We start from the raw sequence: 26,028 nt of genomic DNA, 5'->3' as shown, positions 1-26,028 counted from the left end.
GGGGGTTGAGTGGAGAAAATAAAAATGCAGTAATAAAGGTGAAGGCAAGACAGTCCTCATCAGTAACCATTATCTTCCTCCAAAGTGGCGGGAGTACTACCTACAAGTTACCCAATTACAATGCTGTTTGTTGTCCTCAGAGCCGAAGCAGAAGCAGCATCTGCTGATGAAGAAATACATGTTTCCCACATTCCAAATACACTGAGTCTTTGTATAGACTTATCTTTGTGTGCGGGCACTTTGTATATACTTAGAAAATGTAGTCATCCTATTTGCCTTAAATTCATGTAACTTTTCTACACCTGAGCACTAACCATCAAATGCAACAATTTAAAATGTCAGGAGATATCTGCTTTAGAGTTAAGTATGCAACTGGAGATTGGACTCTATTGCCATGTAGTCGGCTTCCAGCAGGGGCACCTCACTGGGGGGTAAATGCAGGGATTAAGAAGTATATACTTGGCACATACAATTCAGGCGTATCACTCCACCTGGCTGTCAACCACGAAATCACCACGTTTTCCAATACTATTGGCAGACCAGGCCCTTGGTTTGGTAAATTTTCCTGGAGGGACCTAACAATTTTGCTATTTATCACTTGTATTCTTTATTTGGAACTCATGGGGAGTTCCAAAATGGTACAGAGCTCCAGAGCTCCAGTCCTAGATTCTGGTTTTAACCTACTAAAAGCAAAAATCTTTTTTTTTTTTTTAGATCCCTTTCTTTGCCTAGGTCCTAGGCGCTACGGAGAAACTACCCAAGGGATTATTATCAGGGTGTATCTGCCTAGGATGTCTACCTTGTACACTAAATGTAAAACTTCACTCTGCCTTAGTACTCTTGTAGGGGAGGGGTCTGGGTGATCCTTAAGCACGGGAGTTTGAGACTAACCCAGACAACATAGCTAGGCCTTATCTTAAAGCTCCACTACATAGAATATGCAATATGTGAACGTACCAAATGTGGCATAAACACCTCTACAAAGCAATGGCCCTGACCTTATTATTCCGAAAAAGGTCTACAGAGCGGAGCTAACCAGCTCCCCTAGCCACCGGCTCCTGTCAGGCTTCCCTTCCCACCCAGGCACTGCAGGATCCACCCACAGCCTCACCGCCTGGGCCGAGCCTGCAAACCCGTCCGCCCCCACCCGATGCTGACCCGAGGCTGTGTGCCAGCGCAGTCCGGGAGCGCAAGAGGCAGCACATCGTCGTAGGAGAGGACGCCCACGGCCCAACCCCGCTCCCGCCGCAGGCGGAGGGCCAGCGCACGAGCAAAAGTCGACTTTCCGGCCGCCGGCAAGCCGCAGAGGACGCACAGTCCTAGTTTCGGCTGTCCGCCTCTGCGAGTGGCCCCACGACCCGCCGCGGTCTTCATGCCCTTGCTGCAGTCTCCAGAAACCTTTGCGCCGGGTGCGCACGCGCAGTGCCCCAGCACCGCGCCGCGCCCTCTGGCGACATTGCGGAGGAGCAACAAACGAGGATGCGAGTCCAGAGAAGATGCCTTGGTCCAGGCTGCTACTCAGGTGGCCCTCTGGACCTTGTGAATAATAGGTGTCAGCTGTCCCTGACCCTAGTACCCTAGGCCAGGTGTCCTTGGCGCTTCTTTTCATACTTTCTGGACACTTTAAGGGTCCCAGAGTTGGGTTTACTCCAGATGTTATCTACTTCCCTGCCCCACCTTAAAGCCATTAGGGTTTCCTGTTTGGTTTGGTTACGTTGGCCCTCCTCTGTACAAAGAGAGACTAGAAACTTTTTAAGGAAGGCTTTGAAAGGTAAAGTGTGGGACATCAAATAGGCGGTGAAGCGAGGACAGCATATTTCTCTCTCTTTCTGAGCTTGAAGGGAGCAATGGTTGAATATTCCTTAGTGAGTCCTGGGCTGCCAGGTGGCAGCTAGTGGGAAGAAATAGGACCGGAAATGCACATCCTTATCCCCAATGCATGCTGGCAGAAAACTCGGATTATAGAATTTTTTTGTAAATATTAGCGATCTTGGAGTTGGGGTATGATCCGAGCACTCAGAAGGAGCTGCACATAGGAGCATAGCAGCACACAGGAGGAGCAAGACTTCGAGGCAAGCCTGTGCTACAAGAGACTGTCTCAAACTCTTTACCCTTCCTAAAAACACAGACTGACAGACCTCAGAGAACTACCAAATTAAAATGTGTGAGAGGGGTGTGGTATAAGAAAAATAAGCTTGAATTCTTTGACTACCTTTATAGTACTTTTTATTCATAAAAGATGTGTTCAAACTGTAGTCATCACTCAAGAACAAAATCAGTGCGTGCTGAAGTGAACTACAGCTGACATAAGAAGGGTGGTACATGCCTCTGGAGGGGCAGGAAGGAGAGTCATGGTAAGTTCAAGGCCAGCTTGGTCTACAAAGAGAATACAAGACCAATCAGAGCTACAGTGTGAGTGAGACCTATTCTCAAAAGACCAAACAAAAATAAGAAGCAAAACCCAGAGGAGAATTGGCTGCTAAGTGCGGTGTGGTGCATGATGAAGTGCATGCACGTTCTCTCTCTCTCTCTCTCTCTCTCTCTCTCTCTCTCTCTCTCTCTCTCTCTCTCTCTCTTGGTTGAAGAGGAAAAGCAGTTCCATTCACATGGCTGCCATTGGCCCAGTGCCAGGGCCTATCCTAAGCCATTTGCTTTTCTTCATCCTTCTCCACACCCACACAAGTTTCCTTGGTTTCTCAGGCAACAAAATCATGGCTATTTTGGGAGAATATATATGTTATATTATATTTAATATGAAATATTATATATATATATCACATTCAACTAATTCTTAACAAATTCTTTATTCTTGAGAATTCCATACCGGTATACAATGTAATATGAATTTATTTATCCCTACTATTTTCTTCTTCTACCATGTACCATGTCAGAAGGTGTGAATAGCAGAGCTGCTTGTGCCTGTAACCCAACATTTCAGGTTGGAGACAGGTGGACCCAGAGAGCTGTGAAAACCCAGGTGAAACCCCATCTCAAGGCAACTGACAGAGATGGCCTCCCTCTGCCCTCTGTATGCACTTGTGTAACTGGACACACCCCGTCAAATGCTTGTACTATGAACAGACACTATATTTCCCTACACAATGTTCAAGTTTACATCGAGGTTCACTTTTCAATTGTATATTCTTAGTTGTATTTTGAAGTGATAGCAAAACCCAAGGCTTCACATATACTCAATAATTCCATCAACTGAGCAGTAATGTCTAGAAATTATTCAGGATCAGTCTACTTGCAATTATTACAGACTTAAACATTTATTGACCCCAGATCAATTTTATTACTTTAAAAAAAACCCTATGAAGCTTGCTCTCCTCTTTCCCATTAGAGTAATAAAAAGCACTGTTGTCTACCCAGCTAACCTGTCCCCCTTGGTTCTTGCCTCTTCTTTACCCCCAACTTGCCAGCTTTCTCCATTTTCTCTTCAAAATACATTTCCATCTTCAGTCACCATATTAGCTATGTTTCTCATTACCCACAAAAAACAGTTTGAGCTTTTGTTTTGCCTTGGTGTTCAAGGGTACAGTGAGATGTGGTAGGAAAATCATGCCAGCAGAAACATGATGCAGATTGCCACATTGTATCCACTGGAAGCAGAGGAAGATGAATGCTGGTGTTCCAGTTGCTTGTTGCTTTCAATTCAGTCCAGGACCCCAGTCCATAGGTTGCCCACATTTGGACTCTTTCCACTTTAGTCATCCCAGTTTAGAAAGCTCCTCACATAAACAAACAAAAGAAGAAACTTAATCACAGACTTGCCCAGAATCACATCTCATCAGTGATCATAACAGGTTGGCAATATTAACAATCACAGCTATCTCTCATTCCTGGGCTCTACAGGTTCCTAATACTGTAAATGAAACCACTTCCCCCAGATATGCTCTAAAGTTTGTAATGTGTCTCAGTCTGGATAAAGCCAGTGGGTGTCCAGGATAACAGCACATATCAAATGCATTAACATTACCATGGGTATTCCCCCAGAGCAAGGAACATCTGGACCCCCATACTCATTCTACTTTTTGAACTACATTCCTGAAATTCTTCAAATCTTGAAAAGTCAAGAAGTATTATTCTATCTGTAAGACTTAGGAACATAACTGTATATTAGTTTGCCAAGAGTCAGCCACCTATTGCGCTGTATAGCTTTATGTAAACAAGTCATTTGAGAGGAGGGAAACTTCGGTTAATCCCAGCACTCGGGAGGCAGAGGCAGGCGGATTTCTGAGTTCGAGGCTAGCCTGGTCTACAAAGTGAGTTTCAGGACAGCCAAGGCTATACAGAGAAACCCTGTCTCGAAAAACAAAACAAAACAAAAAAAATGCCTCCATAAAATCTGGCTGTAGGCAGGCCTGTAAGTCATCTTCCTAATTAGTGATGGATGGGGGAGGGCCCAGCCCACTGTGGGTGGTGCCATCCCTTGGCTGGTGGCTTTGGTTCTATAAGAAAGCAGACTGAGCAAACCACAGGAAGCAAGCCAGTAAGCAGCATGCTTCCATGACCTCTCCATCAGCTTCTGCCTCAAGGCTCCTGCCCTGACTTTCTTCAAGAAATTTGGAAGTGTAACTTGTTGTGATAAGTTTACTGGCTTTGAAATATATTCTGATTTTATTTGCATAAAACTGTTAGGAAACTAGACAAAAAGCCATATTTACTGCACATCTCCAAAATCTCCAACATAATTGTTAGCCCTAACAAATCCACTTAAAAACAGAAACGGGGAAGATGTAGTGATTTGTAAAGTGAAGCCTCTGTGTCTGGCTCTGAGCGAAATGTCTCAGGAGAGCCTTTGCTATGTTTGGGTCAATCAGTAGAGGCTGAGAGACTGTTTGAACCTTGAAGAAATAGCGTCTCTCAGGAAGTCTGCACTTGGTGCTACGTGGGAGCTCGCAGCTGCGCAGACCTTGCTCCTCAGGCACTCCTGGCAAACTTGGGAGTTCTTATTTTTGATTAACAAAGAGGACTGAGATTTGTGTGGGCTGTCAGTGCTCACCGACATTGAGGATAAGACAACTTTGGTAGTTGGAACCTTCCCTCTCCCCAAGTGACCTTGTATAATGCTTGAATAAAATGACTCTAGTGAGTTAGCTGGATGTCGGTCTTTTCCAAGAAGGCTGAACCCCTCTGTTCCTTCAGAAATGAAGGCTTAGCACCGTGGTAAGTGTCTCTCTCTACTGGGACACCTAGGACCACCTTCAATCTCTAGTAAGCCAAATAAATAATTTTCCTCCCCAAAGTTGCTTTGGCAATGGTGTCTCATCGCAGCAGCAATACCCGTAACTAGGCCTTCCATAGGATCAGTCTGCACCTGCAGGCTTTCCCATCCGTGCCCCAGCTCCTGAATAGTGACTCAGAGGCTTATTCATGTACAATGCTTATGGCCTCAAACTAGGGCTTCTAACTTACTTAACCTGCTCAAACTCTTCTATGTCTGCCACATGGCTGGTTACTTCTCCTCAGCTTCCTACATCTGACTTACTCTAAGCCTTGGTGGCTAATCTTCCCACCTCTGACTCACTGACAGCGTTCCAATCTCTCTATGGGAACTCCCATCCTCTACTTCCTGCCTTTTGCTAATAGGCCATCAGCTTTTTATTGACAGCTACTGCTTCCATAAAGTACACAAGAGATTATCCCTACAATGGCACACTGGTATAATTCACTCAATTTGACTGCTGTTTCATTAAGCACACTGTTTATCCATTGTATTGTGGGGGGATGTTGGGGGTACTATCATAAAAGATGCTGCAGTGAGCACATGCTCCCACTTGTGTGCACGCAGCAGTCATCACTATCAAGAACATCTCAAGATGTGTTAAACTTCTAAAGAAAACAGTTTTTCAAAACGATAATATGAATCTTAACTACTGCTACTATTTCAGAGAAATGCAAACACATTGCCTTGCTACTTTTTCTGTATAGTACCATCAAATAGTATCCCATTGTTTTGTGGGGTTTTTTTTGTTTTTGTTTTTGTTTGTTTGTTTGTTTGCATTTCTCTAATCACTAGTGTGGCAGAGTACTGCTTTTTTTTTCTTCAGGGTTGTTCTTGGCTACATGGACTCTTCTGTGAAATGTTGGCTGCATTTTGTCTGGTTTCTTTTGCATTATGCTTTTCTTACTGTGCTTATCTTTCTTACACCAATCCCCTGAAACTGGAGTTACAGGCTGTCATGAGCTGTCCAGTTCTGCTCCTTTACACAGTCACAAGAGTAGGGAATGCTCTGAACAGCTGAGCCATCTCTGGAGCCTTGATTGTCTTGATGGGTCCCATTTTCCTATTTATTGAAATGGCACGTAACTTAGCTATGTTTTTCACATTGTGGTTGGTACACCAAAAGATTTCCTTTTGTTCCTCCAAAGACTGAAGTAGTGATTTTTTTTCAAAGAAAACATAACATGACAGATTAACATGTATTAACATGTATTGCCTGCAGAAAGTTTCAACTTGGGCTTTTTAGTGTGTCTCCCCTATACATGGTCTAAATACTGAGTTCAGATATTTCAGTTGCTTCCCATCTTTGCTAGTTTTTACAGAGGGATCAACAAAATATCATCTTGATTCCCCCATTTTTCCCACTCCATTTACACCCCATTATACCAATCCCTATAGGCAACCAACTCAAAGTGTGAGCAGTGAGGGAAGGGAGGAGGGGGGGTACAGTTAGTTATGTGGTCCAAGTCAAGAGGGAAATCCGTTTCCTGTCACTGGGTAATAGTAGATACATTTATCCACTAAGTATTTACTACTTAAAATGAAGATGGTTTTTAATGGTTGCATTACCAAATGAAAGGGCTCAAAAAAATTAAAATTCCTCTTCTAAAATGCACTTTCAAATGTGTTGATTCATATTCTAAGACAGATACCTTACTTCTTTCTTTTTCTCTTTTTCCCAAGTTTATTCTCTAATTTGTGAGCTTATGGTCCGTCCACCTGTCTCCTAAGTAGCGGGGGTAACAGGCATATGTCCCACTGAAAACAGACTTGAAGTAGTCTCCTAGAGAGCATACTGAGTTCTTATTGAGTTATTGGTGAGAGGTTTCTAACAAATATTCTCTTTTTTCTTCTCTTTTTCTTTCTTGAGACAGGGTTTCACTATGTAGTGCTGGCTGTACTAAAACTCACTATGTAGACCAGACTGAATTCAAACTCAGAGATCTGCCTGCCTTCCAAGTGCTGGGACTAAAGACATGCTCCGCTACCTCCAGCAACTAACAAATATTCCTTTTGTTTGTTTGTTTGTTTTTGTTTTCCGTGACAGGGTTTCTTTGTTATACCTCCAGCTGTCCTGGAACTCACTCTGTAGACCTGGTTAGCATTGAACTCAGAAATCCGCCTGCCTCTGCCTCCCTGCTGGGATTAAAGGCATGCACCACCACCGTCCGGCCAAAAATTCTTATTTCAAAAGGAAAAACAAAAAGAAATCCTTTGCAACTCCTTGCATGTTGAGATTGAGGTCAGCTTTGAACCATAGCCATGCAGGCTTTGGAAAGAACCTTAATGTTCATGATTTTTGCTTTGCTCTGCTTCTTTTTGTGATATAGCTGTCGCTTCTCACCAACTTATTAATTCACAAGGTAGAACCATTTCTCACAAGTGTAGAATGGTTCCTTATGCCAGCAAGCATGCAGTCAGCAGGGAAAACAACTATGGAAACTGGCTACGACTGGAACTGCACAGGAATCATAGGACTTCAAACAGTGCCATGTAGCCGAGGAATCGCTTCCATCCTATAGTGCGGGTTTAAGCTTGGCTGTGAATGAGAGGTTGTTGTTTTCCTCCAAAACTATTGAACAGAAATCGTACTCTAGGGGGAGGAGATTGAGTTCACCAGGCTTTGAATGCTAAGACGTAAAGGCCATGTTGGTCCAGCCATCAGCAACAATCATGACAAGGATAAAGGGCAGAGCAGAGGATATGGCGGTAATGAGAACAGGCGCAAGACGTTGGTAGAGAAACTCCCAGAACAGTTCAGATGAAGCTACCGCCTCAACACATGGCAAGCAGAGATGAAGAGCAGAGCTTGTGAGGGCATGGAGAAATGGTGACTGATTGGCAGGAGTCTTTTATGATCGGTGCCTTTAGTCTTCTGATTCATCAGACTTATTTAAGGAAGTAAAAACCCACAAGGTATTATTAATCTTGCACGCAAACCTGCAAGTTAGTGTTTCTAGAGTGTACTTCCATTAGGACTGTCTACACGTAGTAACCTAATTTATAACCAGAGGAGCCGGGAATACAGAGTAACAGGGCAAAACAGTGCAAAGGCATTCTTGCCAAGGCCAGTTTCAGGTTTACCTAGAATCTGATCTCCTTGAGCTGGAGAATCCTATGGAAAACTACTCAACTCTATTCTAGGAACCAAAGGTCAGGATGGCCGAGATAACTTATCTTAGCCTTTGTTGAAACTGCTGGTTTGTGCGGAACCTCCTCCAGCTAACTGTTCTTTTAAGTTGCTCATTTGTTCAGAACCCTCCTTGGTGGCTGGCTAACAGCTTATCTTAGCTTCGGTTAAAACTGCTTACTCTGCAGTGCTCCGATGCAGCAGCCAAGGGAGATGCCTTAGCTTTAAGGTCTCTTAAAATCCCATGTTCTGGACACTCAGGGGCTATACCTAGAATAAAGACTTTCAATTGGCTGTGCACTCTGAGGGGGCTACCCATACTAAACAGAACAAGAATGATGGCCACTTAGAATGTGTGGAATTTCTTTTAAAAATATAAATTGAGCCTTTTAGAATTAAAGGTTACTGTTCCTAGATTTTCTTTATATTGAATCTCTGATTTCTCTTTCAAACTTGATGAACACATTATACATACACTCTGTCTATAGAATTCAGTCATCTTTTTCTTGTCAGATGACATAAACACGTTTTTTGAACAGGGGTACACATACAGACTAAAATGGAAATTAAAGCAAAACGTTTTTTTCTGGGTGATGAACAAAAAGTTCTGGGACAAAACTAGGTTATGGATGAACAAAACTTCCCCAGAAATTATATATAAGGCCTCAAATACAACTTTAAAATTCAGGTATTCCACATTTCTATAAACAAATTTCTTCCCTCACCTCAATAGATGTTTAAATTATCTACACAACCCACTTCAGGGAGATAAAACGGGGGTGGGTGGGGGTGGAACGACAGCCAATACCTAGCTTTCTTTCCTACGAGTATAAAGTTTCAAGTCCCACTTGTCACCACTGAAAGTTTGACCGTACAATCTACTTCTGAAGGGACCAAGGCCCATTGCCAGTTTTTGTCAAGGTTATGAGTGAGAAACCTTAAGTCGCAGCTTTGAGCCTCCTGGACATTTCTAACCTTGAGAATTCTGCCATTTAGGACGTGCAAGCACGCTCCACCGGGTTCCTGAGGCTCGGAAGCAGGGTCTTAGTGGGTTCAGTGTTTAGTGCCTTCTGCCACTCAGCAGTATTCTGCAATGCTAAGCGCCGCGCTCCACTCTACAGCCCACGGAGGTGACCTGAGCAGTGAAACAACGCGATCAGCCGTGGTCGCACTGCTTCAAAAGCAGCCTGCATGGCCTTCACTCCACAGGCTGGAGCAGAAAGGGTCCCCGGAGTCCTCTTCCGAGGAACTCGGATTGGGAGCTGGCTTTACAGGCTGCTTGAGCCAAGGAGACCGCACCTATCTGCTTTGGGACCACCCTCAGGGTGCCCACACCGCCCAGGCGCCACCCCACCTCCCGCCCCCAAGCGTCGTTGCTTTGCCAACGTGGAAATAAACCGCTTGGTTCCCGCGCGCAGAGTACTGCGCATGCGCGCGGCACCTGCCCCAGGAGCGGAGGAATTCCGCGCACGAGCCAACCCCTGGCTCTTTTCCGCGGAGATTTTAAACCAACTTCTGGAAGGGAGACGAACACGCATGCGCACGTGTGGTGGTTGGGTCCCGGGATGGGAAGGGTTGGGGTTGGGATGGGGTGGGGTCGGGGGAAGAACCGGAAGTTGTGCTGAACCTTCACCTCCCCTGGGCACTGAAGGAAACGCAAGCTCTGCGAGAGAGGTTCCGACGCCGCCTGGGTTGGAGGAGACAGAATGGAGACCGCGATCGAAGACGCGGGACTGGACCGCGGCCCGACGCTGACCTCGTCCTGGGATGCGGCGTGCGGGGCGCTGACCCAAAACCTTCTTCTTACCCGGACTGGGCCACGTGCCCAAGACTTGGACTTCGAGCAGCTACTGGAGCCGCCAGCTCCGAGGTGCGCCGGGCCGGGGCCGGGGCCAGGTGACAGGCACGCTGCTGAGGAGCCGGGAGGAGGACGGGAGCCGAGACCGGCGAGGGAGCCGAGCGAGGCCGCGGGGACGGCGGGAGTTGGGGGAGAGCGGTGGTGCCTGGAGGTGGGCGAGGCTGCGGGCAAAGGGTGCGCGCTGGGCCGGAGAGGCCGGGAAACTCGTGTTCAAGATGCCCTCCTGTTACAATCCTCCTCGCCCCCGACCCGCGAACGCCCCCCCTCCCCACCCCGTCTTCTATTTGGGGGGAAACAAGAACCACGGCGTCTTGGAAAAAGACACATCATTGTTTTAACATTCAGTAAACGCTTTTAAGTGACTGCGAATGAATTAGATAGTTGAATAGGCTGTCCACGGTCTAGGAGAGGTGGAAGGGAATGAATGCCCTGACGCCTCAAGCCTCTGTACCTTATGAATTCTGTGAGAAGTATCTGTGGGTGATGGGGAAGGTTCTTGGTTCTCATGGCAAGTAGAGGTGAGTTTGAAGGGATTAATGGGTTATGCTTCTACTCGGAAAACTTATCTCTGTGATTTTTTTTTTTTTTCTTTTCAATTTCCTTCTCAGCCAGGATCCGGTTAGTCTGAAAAGCAGCCTGAGCCCCCGAGAAGAAAACCCCTGCTTCATTTACCTGAACTGTGGCCCTAATGGGGGTGAAGAAATCCTTTCGGTTGGTGTTCTGAGTTCAGCAAGAAACATGGAAGTATACTTAGGAGAGGAGTATTGTGGAACCAGTCGAGGCAGGACTGCCTGCACTGTCCTGGATGACAGGTTTGTGACTTGTCTAGGTGAAAGTGTTCATATGAATCAGTGTCTTTATTCTCAGCTCGTAATGTTTGTGGATTTTCTGAGACTGACAGGACAGGAGTCGTTAGGGGAGAGAAGTTAAAAACATGCCAATAGACATAGGTTAGACCACTAAGCCTTCCAACGACAGTGTTGATGAGCAAGCTTATAAATATGGAAATTTCAGGCTAGTTAACTGGAAGTGAGTTGGCAGGTCACTGGTAATTAGTGGAAGAACTTTATTAGAATGAAGTCCAGGTAAGCATTCTTGTTCTCACGTAACTCAGCAGGATCTGTTTAACAACCATTAGACATTCTGAAACTGAATCTCTTCCCTTCTAGAAGGCTCCTTGTGATTGATATGTCAAACTAAGACTGTCACGGCATCCTATTTACTGACCTATTAAAAGATGGACAGTTTGTGATTTTTTTCCCCCAGTCTTGTACAGGGTTCTGCCCAGATCTGTCCTTAACATAATGCATGCTCTATGTCCTGCCTGGGTTGGAAAGAATAGTAGTGTTTACAGAGCTTTAAAGTATGCCATGTGCTCCCTTGTTCAGTCCCCCATATAGCTGGCAAGTGGTAGGTACTGCTTCTCCATGCGGTGCAGCGCAGTCAGGAGCCCATTACTCCCTGTACCTGACCAGGAAAAGGGAATCTCAGAGATGAAGAAGTGTCCCTGAATCATTTGCTCTTAAGTATATGTTAATGCTTACAACCAATGGCTGTTAAAAATGAATTCTTTTATTTTAGTGAACATGAAAAGATCTTGTTATACAAAAAATACCTAAAATTGGATTCTCCCACGCATGCCTGTAAAATAAAGGTAAGTCACCACTAAATTTAAGATTTAAGGTTGATCAAATTGTTTTTGTTTTCGTTCTATACACACTTATTTTCTCTTGGTTTGGCAGTGCCGTAGTCCAACATGGACCCTAGGTTTAGTCCAGAAATGCTTAGTTAGCTTGTAAAGGGGTACTGTTTTTCTAAAAAATTATCAATCCTTTAAACATTGATAATCTCTTAAAAGTGTGGTAATTTCCGGGGGTCCATCCCATAATCAGCCACCAAACGCAGACACTATTACATAGGCCAGCAAGATTTTGCTGAAAGGACCCTAATATAGCTGTCTCCTGTGAGGCTTTGCCAGTGCCTGGCAAATACAGAAGTGGATGTTCACAGTCATCTATAGGATGGAACACAGGGCCCCCAATGTAGGAGCTAGAGAAAGGACCAAAGAGCTGAAGGGTCTGCAACCCTATAGGTAGAACAACAATATGAACTAACTAGTACCCCCATAGCTCATATCTCTAGCTGCATATGTAGCAGAGGATGGCCTAGTCAGCTATCATAGGGAGGAGAGGCCCTTGGTCTTGCGAAGATCATATGCCCCAGTACAGGGGAAGGCCAGGGCCAGGAAGCGGGAGTGGGTGGGTAGGGGAGCAGGGCAGGGGGAGGGTATAGGGGACTTTTGGGATAGCATTTGAATTGTAAATGAAGAAAATATCTAATAAAAATAAATAAATTAATAAAGTGTGGTAATTTGTATTAGTTACAGAAAATGTTTTGTTAATATAGTAGTGCTATATTTTGAAGCCTTGTTCAGCTAAGAACATTTTAAAAGTTGTTCTATAAAACTATAGTACCACAAAAGACAAACATAAAACTGGCCCAGTGTCTAAAGAATGGAGGAAAAGGTCAAACTAGAGAGCCAGAAATTCTAAGGAGTCCAGACTGTTGTCTTCAGCCAGAATAGTATTCTTAAAATAGATATTAGTGATGTTGTCAGAATTTAGGAACAGGTTCTGAGCTGGAATGCTCAAGTGATGTTATAAATACTAATTAAGCTCTGTCACCAAGTAGTGCTTTGGCCAGTGCCAGCTTACTTAACTGTTTGGACCTAATTCATGAAGAAAATTAATGGACCTTAGAAACCAAATTCTTGGGTCTTTTTTATATCTAGAATCACGTGTTTATTATCACAGAAGACAGTAAGACTTAGTTTTAAAATAAAAAAAAATGATTTTCATTGAAGAGCTCAGTTCACAAAGCTGGTTATGCCAACATCTGTTTAAGTGGAATAAACTAATACTTTATAAAGGCATTTAAATAAAGTAATTTAATTCATCTAGCATATATTTTAGTATCTGTTGATAGCTGATAACTGCACTAGGCATGTAGGAATATCAATTGAAAACTGAAGTGCCAGCCTCCATGTTGCATCTATTTTAGTGGGATAAGACAGATGATAATTAGGTTTACTGATTATATATAATACAAACTATCTACTCTAGTCTCTGGTCATGGTAGCACAGACCTTTAATTCCATTACTTAGGAGGCAAAGGCAGAGGCAGGTGGATCTGTATGAGTTCAAAGCTAGCCTGATCTACATAGTGAGTTCTAAAACAAGTAAGGCTACATAGAGACCCTGTTTCAAAAAACAAAAAAAAAAACCCAAAAAGATACTGTAGTCGATGATGAAAAATGGTTTTGGGAATATAAACTATAAAGGAGACAGTAAGACCCAGTATGGAGACACACACACCAACAATCCCAGCACTCAGCAGCATTGCATGTTTGAGGCCTTCTCTGTGAGGTGAGTTCCAGACCAGCCAGCACTACCTACTGAGATTTCTATTGGAAGAAACTAAAAAACTGAAAATACATAGATAAAAGAAGGGAGGTAATAATGAGGTAGACTGTAAACTTAATGAGTGTTTCCTTAACCTTTGAGGACTGCCACATACTTTTTTGGTACCACTCTTGAGTCTATAGAGCCTGAAGTTTTTTTTTTGTTGTTTTTTTTTTGTTGTTGTTGTTGTTGTTTTTGACCTGCGTCCTTGTGACTGGAGTTTATGTGGCTTTCAAAGTAAATAATTTTTGTAACTGTTCCTTGGAAGTACGTGTTAGTCTGAAGAGAGCTTTCAATTCGGAAGCCCCTCTGGCATATAGGAAAGCTCGTGTTAATGTTCCTAGTAGAGAATTCAGAGCATGACTTAGCGCTACAAACCTCTATTCAAAGTCATCTCACCATCCTCTGGTTCAGGATTAGTATTTGCCCAGGATTGCAAAGCCTATACAATGGCAGAACTCAAAATTTAAACGTCTGTGTCTGATTTAAGACCATTCCCTTCCATAAAATACAAGTGGAAACGTATGGTAGAAAAAGCCAGCAGAGACTTAGGCCCACTGAGCGTCTTCACCAGTTAGAAAGTCACCCTGGCACCAGCTGTTACCTATTAAGCAGTTCTGACGTCACACCCTTCCTTTCTGAACTACAGAAGGCTGAATTATGGTTGGGATATAGATAAGTCTTGTGTGGGCAGTTTTATTTTATATTAAATAATATTAAAGCCAACTGGGGTATGATTTTTTTGTTGTTGTTTTGTTTTTTTTCAAGACAGGGTTTCTCATTATAGCTCTTGCTGTTCTGGAACCCACTCTGTAACAGGCTGGCCTTGAACTCAGAAATCCACCTGCCTCTGCCTCCCAAGTGCCACCACTGCCCAGCCAACTGAGGTATGTTAAGATCCAGGGTTCTTGGGTTTCTTCCTTTCCCCTGGTCATATGGCGGGCTCAGACCTGGGACCTTGAGCATGCTAGTCAGGTGCTCTACTGCTGAGCTGTGCTCCCAGCCAGGTGTGGTTCACTTTTAATTCCTTAACCCAAGCAAACAGAACTTTTGTATTCTTCTTGTATGTCTTATGGCTTGGAAATGATTTCTTGATGTAAACAGTTGGTGTTTGCCTCATGATACATTGGAGTTTATTTTCTAATTTTGACCACTATAAAGAAAACTTTAAATGGGTTTGAAGTTAACTTACAGACTCTTGGATGCCCTGTCTTGTTTTGGTAATACTAAGAAGTCTTCTATGTGGTAGTTGTTTGCAATAACCACCATCATTTCTTGGAATGTTTTGTTTCATGGCAGCTGTTGTCCTTCGGGGAGAAGCAGTGTGTGCTTGTCAGTAAGGTTGTGGTGCACTTGAGGCCACGGTCTGCAGATCCTTCACCGCGCTCTGCTGCTCTGGGATCACGGATAGACCTTGACAATATCCAAACCATAATGGAGTCCATGGGGTCCAAGTTATCCCCTGGGGCGCAGCAGCTGATGAGCATGATTAGGTTTCAGCAGCAGGCAAGTAGAGAGATTTTATTACACTTTAAAATGCCGTTTGGGGAGTAATCCCTGTTTCCCTACAAAAGGATGGGAGGTAAAGGGGTGAGATTCCATGAAGTTCACCATCCACTTGATAGGGTACATACCTTGTCCCGAAGAATGAAAGGTGAGAACTTGAGGCAATTCTCTGACTTCAGCTCACCTCTGCTCTCAAACCACACACACAGACACACACACACACACACACAACCCCCAAAACCAAACAACTTTTTTAAATGATGGCTTTAATATGGTAATATAGAATATACATTTTTAAAAATTATTTTCTACTACTGACTTAACTGTTATCTATTAATTTTTGTAAAAGTTGCATCTTGTAGACTTGCCCTTCTACAAAATGTTCTGACTGAATATCTTCAGTTCTTCCTCAAATCATTTCAGGCATTCATTCAGTAGTGAACAAGACTCTGGCTTGCTCCTTTTTGAGGGTCTAAAGGTGATCAGTTAGTGTGTAGCCTATAAGCATTATATATGGCAAATGATGAGATTAAGAAAGGTATATTGGCCAGACTTTAATCTCAACACTTGGGAAGCAGTGGCAGGTGGACCTCTTGATTTTGAGGCCAGTCTGGTCTACAGAATGAATTCAGGACAGCCAGGGCTACACAGAAAGCTACCAAGAAAAAAACAAGGTAAACTGAAGTAAGTCGCATCTCATTTGGGTTATGGAAGAAGAAGGTGGGTTAGTCACATCCATCTAGAGATTGGTTATTTTAGAGAAACTCTAGTAATGGGTATGATCCTCTGTGCTGGAAGGAGTAGGATCCAGCTAAGAATGAAAAGGAATGAGTAGACAGGAGAGATTTGAAGATTTGTGCTGGGTCAGAGAGAGCTTTGATGCTGTTTTAAGTGTGTAAATGCTTTTGACATGTTTTAAATTTTAAACCACTGTTATATGGAAAGTAAGTCAAAAGAAAGCAAGACTACAACCGAGAGTCCAGCTGTATGTGATTTCCCACCCATGAGAGGTGATGTGGTTTACAGTAGGTGCCGTAACGTGTGTGACGCTGTGTTATGAGATTGCTAAGCCAGGAAGCACAGAGTCCTTGAGACTAGACAGTTAATACTACTGTTGAAGGAGAAAGTAAAGCCAGATGAGAAATTGAGGTTTCGAGGATTATAACAAGAAATATAAATGGAGCCGAGCAGAGATGAGGACACTTGGTAAAAGGTGTCTAATTTGGGGAATATAAAATTTAGCTGTGGGCCAGGCGTGATGGCACACGCCTTTAATCCCAGCACTCGGGAGGCAGAGGCAGGCGGATTTCTGAGTTAGAGGCCAGCCTGGTCTACAAAGTGAGTTCCAGGACAGCCAGGGCTATACAGAGAAACCCTGTCTCCAAAAACAAAAACAAAACCAAAACAAAACAAAGATTTAGTTGTGAACAAGGGATTGCTTGGAAGGATATTACAGGATATTACAGCATTTGCAGATAGGATCAGGAGGGAAGGCTGACTAGAAGGCTGACTAGAAGGCTGACTAGAAGGGAGGCTGGGGGAGGTGTGCCCACAGTAGAAACACTGAGCAGAGGGGCTATAACTAGAGGGGACAACCCTTGGAAAGAAGCTACATCTGGCAAACTGGGGAAAGAAAGGAGGCACCAGAACAGAAGGCACCAGTGTGACCAACTAACAGGTGCCATCAAAGGGAGGTTTTAATGCCAGGTGACCTCTTGTCTTGTCACTCAGTAGTTCTATCTCCTTCAGTTTCACTAAAGTGAAATTAAAGTCATTTAATATTTATAATGACATTCTCTTCACAAAGTTTATGTGATAGCACTATAAAGAGCACAGTGTTGATGTGGAATTTAAGGTAGCTACTGAAAAAACTTGTAAATACCGCATGGCTTCACTGCTGGAGTCAGGGCAGTCTTGGAGTATGGGCAGAAGTAAGACAACTGGGAGAACTGAAGATTTTGGAATTTACAAAAGCATTTTAAAACAAATAGCAGTCTCACGTTTACTTCCTGTCCAGCATTATCTCACTTGGGTAACTTAGGCTCCTGCTTGGCCCTCCTGCTCAACCACAGCCCACCTTCAACATCCAAGCAGAATGGGCTCGGAAGAACACTAAGCTTCATGTGTAAAGCCCTGACTTCCTGTCTTCACATTTAGCTTGCATGTAGATATTTAGGTATCTTGGCCTTCCTTCCTTCCTTCCTTCCTTAACTTGGCTACAGATCCTTGGGTCCCCTATGAGTTTCTGATGTCTCTATTCCTCACATATGCAAGCATGTTGCTACCTCAGGACCTTTGCATTAAATAACCGTCAGTTATTTTAGAACGCCCCTCTGGTGATATTATTGCATCCATTTTCTTTTCTTTCTTTCTTTTTTTGTGTGTGATTTTGTTATTTGTTTTTGTTGTTCCCCACAACCTCCCAGACAGGGTTTCTCTGTAGCCTTGGCTATATTGGACACTCATTCTGTAGACCAGGCTGGCCTTGAACTCAGAGATACACCTGCCTTAAGAGTGCTGGGGTTAAAAGCAGGTGCCACCACTGTCCTCTGTATCTATTTTCTTACTGTTCTTACTACTCTATGTCACCTTAATCCTTATATCCTTAATGAGACCTTTTTTGTCACCCGGTTTGTGGTATAGGGCATCCCTCCTAATCCTTATCACAGTTTTATTTGTATCCTTCTCAACACTTTGTTACGTATTTGTTAGTTACTATTTCTCTCACTAAATTGAGATTAAAGTTGCAAGCAGAGAGTTGTCTGTTCATTATGATATTATGTATATGTATACATATTTGCCAATTTGGTTTATCATATGAATAATTTCAGTACTTCTAGGAGTGAGATAAATAACAATAGGATATAAAACACATTATGGAGGATTGGCTAGTAGCTGGGTTTGGGAGATATTGAATGCAAACAGCTCCCCCCACCCCCAAGCTATTTAGACATAAGAGGAAATTAGAAGGTGGATATAAAAAGAAATATTGAGGATAGTGGAAATATTTGTCAGCTTGTGACGTTTGTCCCTTTTTAGGAGTATGACAGTTTGATTTTTCTTAGGTAGGGTCTATATGTAGTTTGGGCTGATCTAGAACTTGCTCTGTAGACCAGACTGCCTCAATCACAGAAATCGTCCTGCATCTGCCTCCTGACTACTGGGATCAAAGACACTACTGCCATGTCTGGCTAGTCTGGTTTTTCTTAAAGTATGTCCCACAGAATGCAGAGTTTTTGTAATGTCTTCAAGATTGACTCCAAGCCCTTGCTTCTTACCTACTAACTCCGGCAGGATGGAGTTCAAGAATCAGTATTTTAGGTGTTGACTTCTGAGGCAAAGTTCTTGTGTATTATATATTCTTTTAGTAGATATAAAAAAAGCAAAAAAAAAAAAAAAACAGTTATAGGAGAATGATGGAGATGATTAGAGGAGAGTAATGAATTAAGTATAATCAGCTCACTAATTTCTGTCTTAAAAACTTGACTCTGGGAAAAATTACATATTTTTTCCTAGTTTTATTCTATAAGTTTTCTATCCCATGAGTTCCACTCAAAGAAAATTACTGGTGGAAAACTAGTGTTTTTGCTGCTGTCATTCTGTTCCCCAGAGGTAACCAAGGCAACAGTTTGTGTGTGTCCTTTGAGTTTTCTCTGTACATGGAAACACATGGAAAGGCTTCCTCCTTGACAATCACAGTGGTGGGTTACTACCACATACCCTGTGGCCAGGAATTCTGGAACCCACAATTGAGCTTTTCAACCACATCGTAGTTATATTTTTAAATGTGTGAGAGTCTTCCATGCTGTTTTCTGCTACTGAATTTTCCATTTCTGTTGGCTAATTCTTATAATCAGTGAATTTCTTAGAGATAGCCAGACAGGATATACTGTCAGAAAGAATTGCCTTTAGCCAATATTTTTACATTTATGATTATCTAATTTTTTTTTCTTCTAAACTAGTGATAACCCTTAATTTTAATATGGACTATAGTGTAAATACCAATACGTACTGTTAGTACATATTAGCAGTTCCCTAGTGCACACTTTTTTTTTTTTTCTGAGACAGGGTGTCTCTGTATAGCCCTGGCTGCCCTCGAACTCACTTTGTAGACCAGGCTGGCCTCGAACTCAGAAATCCGCCTGCCTCTGCCTCCCGAGTGCTGGGATTAAAGGCGTGCGCCACCACACCTGCCTAGTGCACACTTTTTATCAATAATAAAGAAATGGCATTTTTATTATGACTGAATAAAGCTTCTTCAGGCTAACGGAAAGATACCTAATGTTATAATTGTATAAATATATATGCTTTTTTGTTGTTATTCCAGGAATATGTTCAGGTTTATTCAAAACTGATGTTCAGTAGAACAGAATAAATTAACAGCAGGGTGATATTTCTCTAGAAGGAGCTTTTTTGAAAAATGAAATTCAGTAAAGTTAGGTGGAGACTGTCTATTGCAGATGGCACCTCAGCCCCAGCCTCTGCTCCCCGGCCGTTAGCTTCCTTTCCTCCTTGAGTTTTCCTTAAGGTACTTATTGTCATCTTCATCCTGTGATGTATTCCCTCCTTCCCTGGGCCTCCTGCTGCTTCTGTATCAGGTAGGCTCCATGAGGTCAGGGAATGGAATTTGGTTTGCTTACTGGCCTATTTCTTACACTTGAAATGGAACATAGCACAGAGGAGATTTCTGGTAAACATTTGTTGGATAAATGCCTCGCAGCCCTGGCCTAACCCTGTGATAATTAGAACGTTTAGATGAGCATATGAACATAGGTTTTTTCAGCTAATCTTGATTACTTTTTGGACTGGTCTCTCAAAAGCAGTTGACCAGCCATAATGGGAGACTATCGCTCTTAGTTTTAAAAAAATCCATTGTTGGCATCTATGTTTGAAGTTAAATCATTTGTCTGACAGTGTTCATGGGTTAGAGGTATTTTACTTTTCTTTATTGGAAAAAACTGAAGGCGTAATAGGGAGGCAGTGGAGTCTTCTCTTTAACATACGCCGGGACCTTCTTATAGTAAGTTTAGTTGTGGCTCGAGAATATAACTCTTATTATCCTAAAAGTGATTAGAGCAAACGCAGCCAAGTTCATTCTAGTTATCAGAAATGTCACAAATATCTCCATAGAATATCTACTTCCATAGTGTAACTCTCCACCATAAATCCTCTGTTAAAACTCATTGAGAAAGATATGGCGAGGTAAAATGAATAGTTTATATTAAAAATAGATAGTTTATATATTAATATATATAATAGTTTATTATATATCAAAATAGTTTATTATATATTTTAAAATTATAGTTTGAATTTTGAAAAGATTAACTGGGACTAGAGAGATGGTTCAGCGGTTAAGAGTACTTGCTGCTCTTGTCCTGCTTCCAGCATCAGCATCAGGTGGTTCACAAGTGGCAGTAACTCTAGTTCCAGAGTCTGACACCCTTTCCTTGCTCTTGTGGCCATCTGCACATACCTGGTGCACACACATATGCTCAGGCATACATGCATATACATAAAAATAAAAATTAAACAAATAAAAAAGAAAATAATCAACTGTTGTGACTAATATTATGCTGCCATAAGAAAGCCTTTAGCAGTGAAAGGATTACAATCTGTATTTTACCATCATAGTAGTGTATATTTTAATATGTTCCTTAGAAAAGCTACAGTGAAATGATTAAAAGAATTTTAGGTTGGACTGGAGAGATGGCTCCGGTGTTATGAGCACTGGCTGTCCTGAGTTCAAATCCCAGCAAGCACATGACAGCTCATGACCATTACTATAATGGGATCTGATCCCCTCTTCTTTTCCGTAGGCAGACATACAAAGCACTCATACATAAATAAACCTTTTTTTTTTTCCTTTCTTTTCGTTTTTTTAAAAGAAGTTTAGGTCTATGTCCCAACCCTGCCACTTACTGGCTGTTTTCCTTGGGCAGGGTCCTTTCCCTTGGTGTCCACTAGGTGACATTGAGCAGTTACAGCTCTCTTCATGGAAATGCACGATCAAAGGAAGGATGCCCAGTGCCTGACTTGTAGCAAGCACTGTGGAGGTTAGCCTTCCCTCTTTAATATTTACTTACTTTCCTTGTTCAGAATTGTCTTCCCATCGGGGATCAGCTTCAGTCGGTGTTGGGAAGCGCAGGACACAAGCATCTGATGGCGCTGCAGTCACCGTCTCCAGCCGTCTTAGACAAGGCATCCTCTACACCTTTCCCTTTTAGAACTGGATTGACCCCTTCAGCCATCACTGAAAATTTAAAGGCTCTTATTGATAAAAGCACACAGCCATCTGGAGAAGGAAATACCACAAACCACGATGAGTGTCACCTTATGCCACAAAACCATTCCCTTGAAAGTGATCTTAAAAACGCAGTGTCTTCTTTCTTACCAAAGAAGGCAAGCGGCAGCTCAAGTGTGCCCAGCTCTGAGCTGCTGCCTTTTCTCCAGAACTTATGTACTCAGGTCAACCATCTCCGCGTGGGACATAATGCCAGGTGGCAAGAAAACATCTCCAAGCCCCGAGAGGGCATTGTCGGGGTTCCGTAAGTATTTTATTTTAAGTCAAATTTAGTTGAGATTTGGTAGGAGGAAGAATGAGATGAAGGGGAACAGCTTTGCCTCAGGTGCGCTGTCTGGTGAGCTGTTGTCAGCATTTACCGTTCATCCCTGCCATTGCTGGTTAGGAACAGAATCGAGTGACTGCATAGGTTGGTGCTGCATGGTTTCAGGCATTCATGGAAGGTTGCAGCTATCGGCTAATGGTTGCAGTAGAAAGCTGTGCGCATGACTTTGGAGGAACCGTGAGAATTTATAATTTTTGATTAGGCTTGTTATGAATGTCACTGTAAGAGATTACCTTACAGCCTGTGTCGGCTACAAGTTACTTTTATAGTCAACAGCTGTAGTGGGGTGGGAATTATTTATAGTGCAGGGCCTCTTATCCTCTGACCTCAATGCATTATCTTTGCAGCATTTATTTGATTAAGATGTTGCCAAATAGCATATTATTATTATTTTGGTTTTGGTTTTTTGAGACAGGGTTTCTCTGTGTAGCCCTGGCTGTCCTGGAACTCACTTTGTAGGCCAGGCTGGCTTCGAACTCAGACATCCGCCTGCCTCTGCCTCCCAAGTGCTGGGATTAAAGGCGTGCGCCACCACACCCGGCCCCAAATAGCATTTTTTTATTCCTTTTCACAGATACAGTTTGTCAAAGTAGTGTTCTACTTGAGATATAGAACTCTGGTCATAGCTCACAATAACCATTTTACTCTGTTTAATCTGTCTTAGTTTAAAGTTTACATCTGAACATGGTACTTTTATTAGTTGGAAATAAACATCACCAACCAACATGATTACTTCAGCACTTATATTAGGTTCTATCGACAATAGCAGAATAGCTTTTTCATGTCTGTGGAAGATTCACATAAATGTATTGTATTTCAAGTCATAAAACAGCCTCACCAAATTTAAGAGTACTGAAATCATAGAAGGTATTTTCTCCACCCATAAAGATAGATTAAAAAATCACTTAACAGTGAAGGAAAGACAATAAGAGAATTTCCAAACACTTGATGATTAAGCAACACAGTTTATGTGTTTCAGTAAGTCTGGGAGTTGGAGAAATGGCTCAGTTGGTAAAGTGCTTGCTGTGCAACAGTAAGGACCTGAGTTTCAGACCTTAGCATCCATCGCTTTTAAAAAAAATAAAACCTGAGTGTGGTGGTGTGTGCCTATAATCCTGGTCCTGAGGAGACACAGGCAGGAGTACCTGTAGGGATTACAGTACCTGTAGGAGTACCTGGCCCGCTAATCTCACTAAATCAGTGAGTTCTCGGCTCTATGAAAGTCTCTGTCTCAACAAATGTGACAGAGTGACAGAAGTAGTCACTGGATGCCAGCCTCCTATTCTATAGCTCATGTGTACATCCATGTTGGGCATGTGCGCATGCACATCAGACACAAAGGAAGTCTCAACAAGAGTATTTTTAAAATACATTAAGCTGAGTAAAAATTCAGAGCCAGGAGTTTGTGGGCTGAAGTTACGGGTGATGGCCAGGGTCTCTGGCATCATATGGTGTTTTAGTGAAGACGGCTGTGAGGACAGTGACACAGAACTATCCCAGAAGGATGGGTGGACTGGAGAGATGGCTCAGCAGGCAAGAACATTGTTGCTTTAATTTCCAGCACCTGGGTAACTCACAACTCTCACCAGCCTGTAATGCTCGCTCGTCCGGTAGTTCAGTGCCCTCTCCTGACCACTGTGGGCACCAGGTGTGCATGGAACAAGCAAAATACTCACACAGGGCTAAAAATTTTAATTTAAACAATGAAATAGATGCTCCGAGAAGTCGTAACACATTAAAGACTGAATTAAAAGATCACTGGTGATACAAACAGCGCCAGCATTTGGGAAGCCAAAGGAGGAGGTTCACACGATGGGAGAACAGTAAAGAGACCAACGAAATAAGAAGGTGATTCTCTGACAGTTTCATTAAAGTCAGTAAGCTTCTATTAAGACTAGAAAATACGGGAGAAGATTTGCAGGAGTATGATTTGCAGTGGAGAATATCACACACAGCCTTGGGCGTCTTACAGGTAGTCGGGCTGTGAGAGTAACTTCATGCTTTCGAATTTAATAGCTTAGAGGACGTGGATTAACTTTTCAAAAAAAAAAAAAAAGCTACAGAACACACAGCTTGAAGTAGAGTGGAATGACCTGATAGCCACTAAACATGCTGAGTTTGTAATGGGAAGGTGTTAGAGTTTAGATGTTGTTTTCCCCATGTTGAAGGCTTAGTTTCTGCTTAGTGCAGTGGTTCTCAACATTCCCAGTGCTGCAATCCTTTTACACAGTGTGTGGTGACCCCCAACCATAAAATTGTTTTGTTGCTACTTTATAACTGTGATTGTACTACTGTTATGAATCATAATAGAGATATCCAACATGCAAGTATCTAATGTGTGAGAACTGCTGTCTTAGTGGATCCAGTCATTCCATGGAAATTGGATCAGCAGGGCACTCAGACTGATGGAGTTGTACTTGAATACCATTGTTTAGAGGCAATACAAAGGGACTGAGGTGGAGGAACTAGGTCACTGGGGCATGGGTTGGAGGATGTCTCATCCCAGACTCTTCTCTGATTCTTCTTCTCTAATACCTGGCCACCATGAGGTGAGCCACTTTGCCCTGTCCTCTCCCATATATGTTCTGCCTGATCTCAGGTCCACAGGAGACTGTGCACTGAAAACTCTGAAACCAGATCCAAGTAAACCTGGCCTTCAATTGCAGATATTTTCACAGGGATGGAAAGCCATCTAATACAGAGTGTTCATGAAAAGAAAAGCCCTGGTCCAGGTAGCTCCCCTGGAGAAATCTGCCAGACATTTAGAGTACACCATTTTTTATATATCCAGAAAATCAATGTGGAAAAAGACTTCTCATTTTATGAAACTCCTATTACCCTTGTATCCCAACTAGATTCTAAATAACTTCAAATATATATATGTGTACAAATAAGATATATGTAAACACATATTTTAAATATCCATAAAATCTGACAAAATATGGGATCTGTGAACTGAAAGTTATAAAATATTAATAGAAGAAATTGTGAAAAAGCCTAAAACAATGGTGAGACATGCCATACTGTCGCTCTGTAAACGCACCCTAACGGAAACATGTGCTTGGTGTAGTTCTAGCGAGGGCCATCAAAATGTTTTTGTAAGTATGGAGGATATGATTCTAAAACTTGGAATTGGAAAGCTCTATAAAGTAGAATGATAACTAGAAAAAAAAGTTTGAAAAGAGTAAAACAAGAGAAATTATTTCTCCATTTTAGGACACGGTATAGTGGTAGCATCAGGGGTGGTACTAGCGGGGAGTGGGCCCCACGGGTGGATGGTCAGAAGCATAGCAGAGGGTTGGCAGCATTGTAGCTGAGTTGTAAAGGTGGTGCTAAGCCAGTGTGAGCTCTACGGCAAAAATAAACCATGACCTAATCCTCACACTTCTGTGAAAATGAACACAGATGGCCACACTCCCAAAAGTAAACAGCAACGTTTTAATTATATGGGAGAACACTAAATACACTGTCAAAAACATGACCAACAAAACAAAAAATTATAGGCAGACACCAGTAAAATGTCAAACTTTATGCCCGCGGAAGACTCTATTAAGACGGTTTTAAAATAAACTGGAAGAAAATATTTATGAATCAAAATTCCAAGAAATGGCTTGTTTCTAACACAAAGAGATGGCACAACTCAGCATTTCAAACAATACTAAGTAAAACACAGAAGACAAGGAATCTTCCTGGGGAAGAGACTCTAATGGAAGCAGATGAGCACGAAGGGTGGCCAGCACCGGCCTCACTGTTGCCAGGGAAATGCTTATTAAAACCACAGAGGAACACTGAGTGTTTCTTGGAATGACTGGAACTTAAAAATGCTCATAAGGACATGGAGAACTAGATCTCTCACAGCTTGCTGCTGGGATCATATTGGCAAGTTGAACTGCTTAGATGCACAGTCTCATAACGTGACAGCCATATCCCTAGGCACTTAACCTAGAGAAGTGAAATGCGATGGCCATACAAAGTGCAGTGAACTATTGTTCATAGAAGCTTGATTGTATAGTTCTGTTTTGTAAGAGATGATGCAAAAACTACTGTATCCACACTGTGGAGTGGTAATGAACAGTTATAAAAGACAGCCACCTAGATAGCTTTCAGCTGAGTTACGGTGTGGGACAGCAGAGACTCAAGTGGCCACATGGCTGATGGGAGAGAGCATACTAATAGGAATTCGGAGAGGGAAGTGTTCTGGGAGGATAAATAACTGTGTA

General features: G+C 42.6%; 2 protein-coding genes across 4 annotated transcripts in view; one reads left to right on the top strand and one right to left on the bottom strand.

Annotated features, from left to right (window-relative positions):
• Positions 1 to 1,396, bottom strand: part of Pstk (phosphoseryl-tRNA kinase) — a 10,567-nt gene extending 9,171 nt beyond the window's left edge. Inside the window, exon 1 of the mRNA XM_021167708.1 lies at positions 1,159 to 1,396. Coding sequence (XP_021023367.1) covers positions 1,159 to 1,374 — 216 coding nt within the window. The 5' untranslated portion in view covers positions 1,375 to 1,396. The remainder of the gene's footprint in view (positions 1 to 1,158) is intronic.
• Positions 1,397 to 9,951: 8,555 nt separating this feature from the next.
• The window catches only part of C7H10orf88 (chromosome 7 C10orf88 homolog), a 20,942-nt gene continuing 4,865 nt past the window's right edge, over positions 9,952 to 26,028 (top strand). For 2 of the 3 annotated variants that reach the window (XR_003837241.1, XM_021167829.2), the window contains exons 1-5: positions 9,952 to 10,227; positions 10,824 to 11,027; positions 11,797 to 11,869; positions 14,976 to 15,182; positions 21,279 to 21,727. Coding sequence is in view for 1 of the 3 variants with exons in the window: in XM_021167829.2 (XP_021023488.1) it covers positions 10,064 to 10,227; positions 10,824 to 11,027; positions 11,797 to 11,869; positions 14,976 to 15,182; positions 21,279 to 21,727 (1,097 nt within the window). In the remaining 2 variants the exon portion in view is untranslated. Of the gene's footprint in view, positions 10,228 to 10,823; positions 11,028 to 11,796; positions 11,870 to 14,975; positions 15,183 to 21,278; positions 23,657 to 26,028 lie in introns of all 3 variants that reach the window. The other variant, XR_002378380.2, reaches the window with a different exon arrangement.

The sequence above is a fragment of the Mus caroli genome, chromosome 7 (assembly GCF_900094665.2).
Source record: "Mus caroli chromosome 7, CAROLI_EIJ_v1.1, whole genome shotgun sequence".
Classification (NCBI taxonomy): domain Eukaryota; kingdom Metazoa; phylum Chordata; class Mammalia; order Rodentia; family Muridae; genus Mus; species Mus caroli.
Note: the sequence above shows the minus strand (reverse complement) of the source record. Positions and strands in the feature narration are given on the sequence as shown.